Below are 11,942 nucleotides of genomic sequence, written 5' to 3'. Positions count from 1 at the left end.
CCCTATACTGGGGATCTTATGGCTATGACAGAAGAATACAAGAAAAAGAGGATCCTATCCAGGTTTTCAGTTTCCAGCCCCTCAGGGAATAGAAAGGTTTCAGGGTGTAGAGGAGAAAAAAACTTTCTCTGTATCCTCCGAAGGTAAAATAATTGAGTCTAAGAAATAAATCAACAGTAGATTAACAGGAGAAAAACCATGTTAATTACACAGAGCCCTGCACTGAGAGTGCCTCTACCATCCAGATGAAAAATAGAGTTGCAAAGAATTTGTCACAGAAAAAAGTGACATTTCTCACACAGAGAGTGTGTGACCTGAGATTGGAATCAGGAATGATGTCGTATGCAAATATAAAGTTGTGACTGTTAGAAAAGCTGGAAGGTGAGACCCAGGTTGCTACCCAAGCCAGTTCTGGAAGATTCTTAGCTTGTAGACAGGAAGTAGTAAGCCCAGATGAAGATGGATGAGCCTGAGAAACATCTGAAGGAAAGAAACAACTGGGAAAGGTGACAGACTGGGAGCTGCTAGAGTGTGTGCTCTGGGAGGAAGGCAGAATTAGAAGGCTGATGGGGTTGGGGGAGGCGAGTTTCCTTTTAGAGGGTTCAGTTTGAGGATGGCTCTTAAGATTAAAGGGAAGCTGTCCTGTGGCAGCCAGCAATGGTAATCAGAAAACATTCAGCATATTAGTCAATTTTCCATGGCTATAACAAAATACCTGAGGCATCATTAACTTTAAAAAAGAAAGGGGTTTGTTTGTTTTGGCTCACGGTTTTGTAGGTTCGCAGGCCAAGATCAGGCGGGCCCCATTGGTTCGGCCTCTGGGGATGTATTCTTTCTTGCGGGGTCCAGAAAGGGCACAGGGCATCAATGGCAGGAGACTGTGAGGGAGCATGTGTGCCTATCTCTCTGTCTCTATCCATATAAAGTCACCAGGACTAGCAATCATGGGTGCTGTGCCATGACCAAACACGCCACTTCCCAAAGGCCCTGCGAGCCCACTCTCTAAATGCCATTAACATATGACTTTGGGATTTAAAGACCCGCATGGGTTCTGGTACCAAATCAATTCAAACTAGAATAGACAACAAGTTAGTTTTTTTTTGTTGCTGTTGCCATTAGTCTCTGAAACGTCACATCTTAGCGTGAAAGTCGCTGCTGGTCTCTCGGACACGTCACATTTTAGTATGAAGTGGCATTTTTGGTGCCTGACAGCTCTTTAAAGCCCAGTAACTCGGGCCTATAGAGGTGAAGCGACGTGGCCAGGATCACAAAGAGGGCGAGTCATCAGCTTATTCCATATCCCTGGTGGGTCCCCCTTTATGGTGCTGCCCCTGTGGAGAAAACGGGGTGAAGGGCGCCAGTTCCCTTCCTTCTAAAACTCGGAGCACGCATTTCAGAGCCATCTGCAGAGTGATGGAGAGGGTCTGCGCTCTTGAGGTAGCACACGCGTTTTCCAGCTTCCTGTGCCTCTATCTGATCCTCCAACATCTTTTCCCTTTATGCTTTTAGCGCGAAAAGTTTCTAGGAAGACCGGGTGCCCCGGCGCGTCCTTGCTGAGAACTACATTTCCCACAGTGCCCTGGGGCGGGGGGCGGAGACCATCCGCAGCTCCGGAGGGCTCAAAATGACGAGCACTGGAAGAGGCGGAGTGGCTTCCACTCCATTTCAAAGATCCAGTTTACCCACTCTATAGGCCATAGTGGCCTCCTTTCCCTTTCCTGCCGGGGACTTCCGTCCCCACCTTAAACTTCCGATCGCATTCTTTTCTCTGTAGCTGTGCTTGGCGGGGGTGACGGGGCCGGCGCATGCGCCCACGACACCAGCTCAGGCTGCGAGGGAGGCCGGCCCGTCTCCTGGCTCATCCCGCCTTTTGCGCACGCGCAGACCGTAACCAACGCCCCGGAGTTGAGGCGCGGTTTTGGTGGCGCGTTGTAGCGAAGTCGCACGTGAAGGGTAGCGGTGGCCAGAGCCCGGTGAGTCCAGGCCGAGATTGGGACTGCGGGGGCTGCACGCGGGGCCGGGAGGCGGCAGCTGCTGCAGGCGTGGTCACGGTTGAGCAGCGAGGCCTGACGAGTCAGCTTGGGGAGGGGTCCGACGTCGCGCGGCGGGCCGAGAAAACTGGGGACCCGGATCTCGTTGCTACGCAACCGGGGGCGTCGTTACTAGGTAACCCGGGAAGCGCGCGTTTCCGAGGAGAAGAGGGTTCGGCCGCGGCTCGGAGGTCCAGTGCAGGCAGAGCAGCTGCCGGGCTGGGGCGAGGAGGTCGGCGGTGAACCTGAGCGTCTGCGGCCGCTGCCCCACGGCCGAGCCCCCCGCGGCTTTGGTTCGAGCCCCTCGGGGTACCCCAGACTCGCGGGCCGCGCCACGTCCCTGGCCAGCGACGACGCCACCCTGCAGCGCTTGGCAGGGGACGCGCTGTTGGAAATAGCACATGCGACTGACACCCTGTCTCGGGGAGGCCGCGGCGCGCCTGGGAAGCTGCCCCCTTTGCCGCCGCCCTGCCCCCAGACAGTTGCCGGGCGGCAGCTGTCAGGGGCTTAGCGGCGGCTGCCCCCGACCTGCCAGGGCGCTGACTTCGTTCTCCTCCGGGGCGGCTTCGCCCGGTTTAGGGGCTTCCTCTGCACTCAGCTGTGCTTCTCCAGTGACTGCTGGGTATTTGGATCAGCTGTTAAAATAACCGCCCCTCTCCCCGCCTCTTCATGTCTCTTTATTTTTTACTCTCGCAGCTTCTTGGCGGGCCTCGAATATTCATTTAACAAACATTTATTAGTCATCTTTCTGTGCTGGGCGCTGGGGATTGCAAGAAGAGTTAGCTGTCAAGTCTGGGAGGTGCTCAGTGCCAACAAACTGCTAAATTGTGCTACGCCATAGTGAGTGTGTTGCTGCGATGCCTCTGTAGATGTTTCCAGTTGACCAGGTGCCTGCGGGGACATCTTCACCTTGTAGCAATTCTTGCCTTGCCTGCGCCCCGTTTTACGGTCCAGGCGTCCCGGGTTGTCTAATAACAGGCAGCATAAAGGTAGTGGTTTGCCGTTTGTGGCAGAACTGAGCCTGGGACGGAAGTCTGGAGTCCTTTGTTCACTGCTGTGCTTTGGCGGCTTTGCCCAGAATAGACCCTCCCTGCCATGCTGATCATTTGTGGCAGCTGTCAGGTTATGCATTGGAAATCCCCGAGGTGCTTTAAAAATGGAAGGCCGAGCCCCTCTCTCTGGGACAGTGTGAGTGAGTCGCCCTGGGTGCAGCAGACACAGGCTCGTGTCTGCAGAGGCAGTTCTGGTGGGCATCTGGGATGAGAGCGCCGGCTGCACGGGAACAGCTGGGAGCAGCGGTGGGACCATCAGGTCCAGCAGAGGGCACTAGGTCATCGCCCCTCCTGCTGTGGGGTGATTCATAGCCAGAAAGCAAAGCGGAGGAAGGAGGCAGGCTGGGCGGGGGTGGTGTGGACTGCCCCACCCTAGCCTTGTAGCAAACCACAGCTAAACATATAGTGCCTTTTCGAAAGCAGCCGGTTCTTCTGGCCCTGCCTGAGCCATATTGCCACCCAGCAGGTGGGGCATCTCCTGGGATGTGTGGGCATCCTCCCACTTTGCACTTGTTGGTATTGAGCAGAATTTTAAGCTCCTCCAGGGTAGGGACTGTGTCTTAACCTGGGCAGTGTGCAGGTGCAGGATGAGCTAAAAGACAAGGTTCAGATCCTGGGAGTTCGGGAGTTAACTGGCTGACCTTGGTGAAGTCCCTTGGTCTCTCTGAGCCATACTTTTCTAGTAAAATAGAGTAATAATACCCTACACAATTGTTGTAAGAGTTCAAGAGAGGTGGTGAAGAAACAAGCACTTTGTTAATTAGAAAGCACCCCACCAAAATTACAACTTGCGTATATGAGGGTACTTCCAAAAATTCCTGGAAAATGGAGTTTAAAATATGAGTTTATTTTGCTGCAGGAACTCTTCTAAAATCCATATGTAGTTTTTTTTTTTCATAACACACATCCCCCCCCCTTTTTTTTTTTAAGAAAAAAGAGTTATTTATTTATTTGAAAGTCAGTTACACAGAGAGAAGGAAAGGCATAGAGAGAGAGAGGTTTGCCATCCTCTGGTTCACTCCCTAATTGGCAACAAAGGCCGGAGCTGTGTCTATCCAAAACCAGGAGCCAGGAGCTTCCGCCAGGTCTCCCACACAGGTGCAAGGACCTGAGGACTTGGGCAGTCTTCTGCTTTTCCAGGCCATAGTAGAGAGCTGGACAAGAAGTGGAGCAGCCAGGACTTGAACCGGCGCCCATATGGGATGCTGGCACTGCCGGCATATTTTTTTCCCTTGTAAATTTCCACATATTATTAAAAAACATTTTTCACCAAAAAGCTTTTTGCTTTAATTCCATTGCCTGTAAGGTTTTTGAAGTATCCGTGTGTGTGTGTGTGTGTGTTACTGGTTGTTGTTGAGTGTCCGTTGTTTGGGGCCAGGCATCACAGGAGGTGAGAAAGGGTGAGACATGCTTCCTCGGACTCTCACAAGTCAAAGCTGCTTTTGCTTGATTGCCACGGCCTCTTTTCTTTATTAAAAGCGATTGATGTGGCTCAGGTGCGGAGGCATCCGTGGTGGGTCGGATTTCACACTACATGGGATTAACCTGTAAGAAATGAGAAGGAGTCCTGCTAAGGGAAGTGATTTGAAGAAACAAACCAGCTGGTCATCCGCACGTGCCTTCTCCCCGCTCCTGAATCCTGCATTTGGTTTCTGATGCACTAAAGACAGTCAGCGGCTCCGCCCATGCCAGCCTCGCTGTGGAGGGTTTATTTCAAGGTCCCCCTGCCCCTTGGGAGTTGAAGCTGGCCCGGAATGCAGCAGGCTGCCGTGGGAGGAGGCGCACACGTCACCCTGACCTTCCAGGAGGGAGGACACGACACCCGATTCCTCCTGGTGGAGGTCCCTGGATGAGGGATCCAACCCAAGATAGCAGCCCTGCTCTTTAAGGCTCGGCGCGGTTGTGACCCAGATAGCTCAGGAACTGACCACGCCTTCACCCTTCTCCCACCACTGGCAGGCAAGAACCGTCTGGTTCTGCATTTGTGCCAGAAAGAGTGGCTGGCTGGCCCTGCCTGAGCTCTTTCCACCATGCACTGTATGTCTCACAGCCGTGCTCGGTCCCGTAGGCCTCAGGAGCGGCTGGAAGCAGCTGTTTCAGGGCCAGAAAGTAGCCCCAAAGTCGTATTTTTAGAACTCTTTCTTGGACCCTCCTCCTTTCCACTAAGCAAAAAGGAGAAGCTATTTCTCTTCCCTCTCCCTCTTCTGCCATCCCAATGGCTCTGGATTTCTGCCCAACTCCCTGTGTGCCTTGGAAACTGCAAAAACTTCGAGCACCTGGCGGCCCCTGCTTCAGAGGCGTGGCTTCAAGCTCCGGGTCTGAGTCGTGGGAACTCCTTGGAGCGAGCCTGGAGGAGGACAGGGATTTGCCGGTGCTGTATGATGTTTCTCAAGCGTGGAGGCAGATGGAGGTGGACCTGCAAACGCTGTTCTTGGCAGAGCCTCACCTCCTTCAATGGGTCGGTACTTGTCGGGTCTTAACTCACAGCTTCGCGTTGCCCAGGAGACCAGAACACAGGGTGGGGAGGTGACTTTCCACCAGTAAGTCGCTAGTTGTCAAGTTCATGTTATTTTTTTTTTTAAAGATTTATGTATTTGAAAGTCAGAGTTATACAGAGAGAGAGGGAGAGGCAGAGAGAGAGGTTTTCCATCCGCTGGTTCACTCCCCAGATGGCTGCAATGGCCAGAGCTGTGCCAATCCAAAGCCAGGATTCAGGAGCTTTTTCTGGGTCTCCCAGCAGGTGCAGGGGTCCAAGGACTTGGGCCATCTTCTACTGCTTTCCCAGGCCATAGCAGAGAACTGGATCAGAAGTGGAGCACCCAGGATTCAAATCGGCGCCCATATGGGATGCCGGTACTGCAGGCGGCGGCTTTATCTGCTATGCCACAGCACCAGCAGCAAGTGTTACCTTTCATAGCATCTTTTTTAAGCCTTTGCCTGCACTGGGAGTGGGCAGTTGAGAACATTTGTCTGTGGTTGTGATATTATATATATGTATGTACATACACAGACACACATATACACTCACAGCTTTTTGGATTTCATCCACAGTTCCTGGCTCACAGTTCCCATAGCCTATTTCCTAAGTGAATAAAACAATAAGGGTGTCTTTTGTTAAAATATTTGTTCTTTGTCCTTGTGGCTTGCAACAGCTGCAGAGCAGTGATGAAAGAGTCCAAAGCAAGCCCTTTCAAACACTCCTGAGCTTAGGTTAATGAGGCAATTTTTGGAACCAATCTGGGCTGGGGGTGGGGTGGGGATTGGAACTTCCAGCCCCACTCCCTAACCTCCAAGGTGAAGAGGTGGGTTCAGGGTCGAGTTGATTGCCAGTGGCCAATGACTTGGTTGATCATGCTTACACACAGCAGCTTCTATGCAAATCCAGACAGCACTGTATTCAGCAAGCTTCCAGAGGGCCAGTCCCATGGAGATTCCTGAAGGGTAGCCCTTTGGAGAGTCCCTTGTCCCACACTTCAGTATCCTTTGTACTATCTTCATAACAAACCGGTGAATGTAAGTACATGTTTGCCTAAGTTTGGTGAGCTGCTCTAGCAAACTAGTCCAATCCCAGGAGGGGACTGTGGGAACCCCAGCTTCCAGCCAGTGGGTCAGAAACACAGGCAAAGCAACCTGGGGAGCGGCGATTGGCATCTGAAGTTGGGGGGTGGTGTGTGTCGTCTTGGGCACCGAGTCTTCGGCTTGCCATCGGGATGTGACATTATCTCCAGGTGGATGGTGTCTGAAGTGAACTGAGAGGACTCCCAGCTGGTCTCCATGGCACACTGCCTGCTTGGTGTGTGCAGGAACCTCCCAACACATTTGGTCACACAAGTCTTCTGGGTTGTTGAGTGAGAGTGTAGGAGAAGCTGAGTTTGTTTTCCTGTGCCCTCAGAGTGGGTCTCGACTTTGTACAGTGGAAGCCCTGGAGAGTTTTTGCTGGGCTGAGCCTAGCCCACCCCCAGTCATGCCAACACCTCTGGGTTTGGGATGGAGACATCAGTACAGTTGGCCTCACGTTCATGGGTTTCACATCAGTGGATTCAACGAACTACTAATAAAAAGATTTGAGAAAACTGTGTCCGTACTGTCCAAGTATAAGCTTTTTTCTTGTCATTTGTCCCTAAACAACGCAGTATAACAACTATTTATGTAGCGTTTGCATTGCATTAGGCATTATAAGAAATGCGAAGATGATGTGAAGGAGCTAGGCGGATGTGCATAGGCTGTGTGTTAATTCTATGCCATTCTGTGCAAGAGACTTGAATGAATGTGGATTTTGGTATGGGGTCCGAGACCCAGTGCCTCGTAGACGCTGGGGAGTGGCTATCTGAGAACTTTGTGACGCTGCTAGGTGATCCCAGTGAGCAGCCCCTTGTACCTTGACTTCCAGTGAGTTTGGGATTTGGAAGCTAAAGCTTGGATTCCAATCTTGGCCTTTCTACTTCTTAGCCCAGTGACCTTAATGTCTAAGGCTCAGTTTTCTTATTTGGACCAATTGGGTGAGGAGGATAACAGCCACCTCGGGTGACGGTCCTGCGGGGGCCACCGGCACATGCCCAGTTATTCTCGTTTGAGCACACAGCCGAGCACTTTTCTTTACCCCATTGTACGGTGATAATCCTACCTTGTGCTGGTCCAAGTGGCTTTTTATATCAGCTTTATCTTAAGTAGATTATGCGCCTCCTTGGGAGAGAGTCTTAGAGGCTTATAAAATTCTTGCATGCCCATAGCACCTAACGCAGAGGCCTTCAGATTGTTAGAACTGGAATATGCCATAGAGAGATCTTAGCGTGCCTTTGAAGGCATTGACTAATGCCCCCTAGCTGCGTGAGTGGCAGGGAATGTGAAAGAGGAACCTGCGAATCAGATGACTGTGCCCCTCTGAAGCTAGAAGTCCCAGTGCTTCCTTTCTCAGCTAACAGCCCCTCCCTTCTAGCTTTAGCTTAGGTGCTTGCTGGGTAGGGGTGGAGGAGGGTGCGGGGGTGAATCGGAGCCAGGGGAGTGGGTGTGTTTGCCAGGTCTGGCTTCAGCTCCCCCTCTGTCTCTTTCCTGACAGACCCAGTATGGCAGGCTCGGGCAGCAGCGCGCCATGGGGCAAGCATCTGCTCCACGCCGTCCTGATGGTGCTAGTGGCCCTCGTCCTCCTTCACTCAGCACTGGCCCAGTCCCATCGAGACTTTGCACCTCCAGGTCAGCAGAGGAGGGAGGCCCCAGTTGACCTCCTGACCCAGATAGGTCGGTCTGTGCGGGAAACACTGGATACCTGGATTGGGCCAGAAACCATGCACCTGATTTCAGAGGTAAGGAAAGTAGTCCCTGCTGTGACTGCCCATTAGGGAAAGGTAGAGAGATGTGGTGAATGACCTCACAGCCTTCCTGCGTCATAATCCCTGCTACAGAGAGCCCCAGATTCACACTAGAGGCAGCCGACACCACCTGTCTTTCGCCTCCTTATTGTTTGATTCCTACCCTTGGGCCCATCTTTCTCTGGCTCCTGGCCTTTCTTTGTAAGCCCGTGTCCCTGGGTGACTGCAGGGTCTGACTTTGCTCTAAAGCTGTAGGTTTATTTATTTATTTGAAAGGCAGAGTCAGAGAGACAGGGAGAGGGAGAGAGAGATATCTTCCATCCTCTGGTTTACTCCCCACATGGCTGGGTCAGGCCGAAGCCAGAAGCCCAGAGCTCCATCCTGTCTCCTGTGTTGGTTGGCAGGGGCCCAAGTACATGGGCAACCAGCTGCTGCTTCCCCAGGTACATTATTAGGCGGCTGGATCAGAAGTGGAGCAGCCAGGACCAAATCCGCTCTCTCTACGGGATGCTGGCATCACAGACAGCAGCTGAACCTGCTGACTGCAGTGCCGGCGCCCTGTCCCTGTTCTGAGTCATGAGGAGGCAAAAATATCAAGAACTGAGTTCATTCCTTCACCTGTAGATGTGGGCTGATCAGGGCGTCACTCAGGGTTATCTCCTAACTAACGGCATCACAAACCTGGTGCCATGTCCTTTTGGTTGATCGTACTGAGGGACTGAGATAATCAACTGTAAAATCCTTAATAAGGGACTAACGAGAGACCCCTGTTTTATTGCAGTGTCTTAGCCCTTTGCAGATGCTTTTCTTTCTTTTAAGATTTTTTAAAATTTATTAAAAAGGCAGACTTACAGAGAGGCAGAGGTAGAGAGAGAGAGGTGTTCCATCTACTGGTTCACTCCCAAATAGCCGCAATGGCTGGAGCTGAGCAGATCTGAAGAAAGAAGCCTAGAGCTTTTTCTGGGTCTCCCATGTGGGTGCAGGGGTCCAAGCACTTGGACCATCTTCTACTGCTTTCCCCAGCCATAGCAGAGAGCTGGATCGGAAGTGGAACAGCCAGGACTCAAACCGGCACTCATATGGGATGCTGGCACTGCAGGCAGTGGCTTTACCCACTACGCCACAGTGCTGGCCCTGCAGATGTCTTTCACACTCCTTCCTGATTCCCTGGAAGACTAAGAGGACCCCAGTTTTGTAGGGTGACTCTTAAAGGGATTTGTTGACACCCCTTGGCCCTGTTTACACACAGGTGACACAAGTATACCTACTGCTACCTTCAAATTATCCAGCAGATTGGTTGTGTAGGTCCCACATGTCCTGTGATCTAGCTCAGGAAGAAGAAATGCCGGTTGTCCATCCCTGTGTACGGGAAGGTGGATGTGGAAGGGCCCCTTCAGCCAGGCCCAGGGCCTCCAAACCTCTGACCCAGGCCCATCACCACTGGTCACGAAACAGACCGGACACATTCCCGCAGCCTGGCCTGGGCAGTGGTGGCCTGGCTTGGAGGAAAGAAGTGTTGTTGGTTCTGGACTCGTCTCACCTGTGCTGTTTCCCCAGACCCTGTCTCAGGTGATGTGGGCCATCTCATCAGCCATCTCCGTGGCCTTCTTTGCCCTGTCTGGGATCGCTGCCCAGCTGCTGACTGCCCTGGGGCTCGACGGTGAGTGGCAGAGAACTGGCCGGCCAGCCAGGGCTTCCCTGCACTTTCTTGTTTGTGGGAGTTCATCTTTGCCAGGGCCTAGATCTTTGCCCCAGCTGCCTGACACCACCCAGGTTCCCCCAGAGGTGTGACTTAAGGGCTGGCCAACGACTACCACCATAGGGGTTTGTTTATTCATGGCAGACATCATGCGAAGCCATGGCAGCTCCTTTAGCTGTTACCACAGCCCAGGGGAACAGGTCGAATTGACCCCACTTAATGAATGAAACTGAGCCTCAACACAGAGAAATATTGTCCCCACAGAGAAATATTGTCCCCACAACCAGCAAGTAGCAGAGCTAAGATTCAAACCCAAGTCCCTGGGAGTCTGGGAGAACAAGATCATCCTTTGCCAGGGGCTCAGTGCCTCCTTCTTAGCCTCCTGCTCCCCTTCCCCCTGTCTCGCCTCTCCAGGTTGCCTGATGCTGTGATTCTCCTCTCTTCCAGGTGATCACCTCACTCAGGGCCTGAAGCTCAGCCCTAGCCAGGTCCAGACCTTCCTGCTGTGGGGAGCAGGGGCCCTGGTCGTCTACTGGCTGCTGTCCCTGCTCCTCGGCTTGGTCTTGGCCGTGCTGGGGCGCATCCTGGGGGGCCTGAAGCTTGTCATCTTCCTGGCCGGCTTTGTGGCCCTGGTGAGGTCAGTGCCCGATCCTTCCACCCGGGCCTTGCTCCTCCTGGCCTTGCTGACCCTGTACGCCTTGCTAAGCCGGCTCACCGGCAGCCGGGCTTCGGGGGCCCAACTGGAGGCCAAGGTGCGAGGGCTGGAGCGCCAGGTGGACGAGCTGCGCTGGAGGCAGCGGCGAGCTGCCAAGGGTGCCCGGAGCGTGGAGGAGGAATGAGACGGATGCCTCACAGCGCCACCTTCGTCATACCAAAGAGCAGAGCTGCTCCTGGCTCGCCTGCCTGCCCTCCGCCCTCTGCCCCATTCTGTCTCTGAGCCCCCTGAGAAGGGAAGAGCATTCCTGTGTCTTCCGAGGTTCTCTGTCTGGGGCTGGCTCTCTCCACCCCTTCTCTGCTTCCAGCCCGTCTCAGCCAGGGCAGGTTGTAGTGGCCTCCCCCTCTGGCTTCTGCATCTGCTCTCAGCTGACATCACTGCCATTAGTCTCTGGTGATTTAACCAGCTGCCCCTGCTGCTGCCTGGCTTCCTCCTTCCACTCTGGCTCCCGGGCCTTCTGCAGCTCCTCCTCTGCCAAGCCCCAGCCTGTTCCCATTGTTCTCTTCCTTCCAGCCCTGAACGTCCTGAAGGCCTGCTCCCGTCCTCCTCATTGCCCAGCTGTGGGGGAGAGGCAGAGGCCATGGGTAGAGGAAGGGGGAAACAGGCCCCCCGAGGCCTGTGGGACTCTGGGAGGACGCACAGGGAGTCTGTTACAAGTGCCTTAATCCGAGCCAGCAGGGCCCTCTTCTGCTTGCCTGCTCCATGCTGAGTGCAGGAGAGTGCACGGGGCTGCTCTGTGCTGAGAAGAGAGCAGCCCCTCAGCGTCGCGACTCCCCCTCAGCTGCTTCCCAGGCCTGTGTGCAGGAAGGAGGCCTGAGCTCCTGCTCCGAGGGCAGTCGCTGATCAGTGCCCACCCCAGCAGCCCGGGAAGAGCAGCAGGGCCAGCCTGCTGGCTGACACCTCTCCACCAGGGCCTTGCTGTCGTTAGAGCCCACTGCTTCCTTTGAGGCTCCTGTGGAGGGGGGTGTCCTCTGCCCAGCCTGGCACGCAGAGGGAAGAAGAAATGCCCCGTTCTGACTGTTAGGGTTTGATGCGGAATCACAGCTGCAGTGATGCATATTTTTTTCAGCGCTTGGTTGGTTTTAAATAAAGTGCACGCTATTTTATTATCTTGTTCTGAATAAAATGTATTTACTCAAA

General features: G+C 53.5%; 1 protein-coding gene across 2 annotated transcripts; it reads left to right on the top strand.

Moving 5' to 3' along the window:
* The first annotated feature begins 1,882 nt into the window (after positions 1 to 1,882).
* TMEM109 (transmembrane protein 109) lies at positions 1,883 to 11,942 on the top strand. 2 transcript variants are annotated; one of them, XM_008268482.5, is made up of 4 exons: positions 1,883 to 2,166; positions 8,139 to 8,382; positions 9,946 to 10,048; positions 10,535 to 11,942. In XM_008268482.5, exons 2-4 carry the CDS (start codon positions 8,146 to 8,148, stop codon positions 10,924 to 10,926), a joined length of 732 nt encoding a protein of 243 aa, XP_008266704.4. In that variant the 5' UTR covers positions 1,883 to 2,166; positions 8,139 to 8,145; the 3' UTR covers positions 10,927 to 11,942. The 2 variants fall into 2 exon arrangements, with proteins under 2 accessions (XP_008266704.4, NP_001075462.1); NM_001081993.1 differs by having other exon boundaries at positions 1,937 to 1,973; positions 10,535 to 11,939.

The sequence above is a fragment of the Oryctolagus cuniculus genome, chromosome 1, assembly GCF_051225735.1.
Source record: "Oryctolagus cuniculus isolate XC-2025 breed Fujian yellow rabbit chromosome 1, ASM5122573v1, whole genome shotgun sequence".
NCBI classification, from domain to species: domain Eukaryota; kingdom Metazoa; phylum Chordata; class Mammalia; order Lagomorpha; family Leporidae; genus Oryctolagus; species Oryctolagus cuniculus.
Note: the sequence above shows the minus strand (reverse complement) of the source record. Positions and strands in the feature narration are given on the sequence as shown.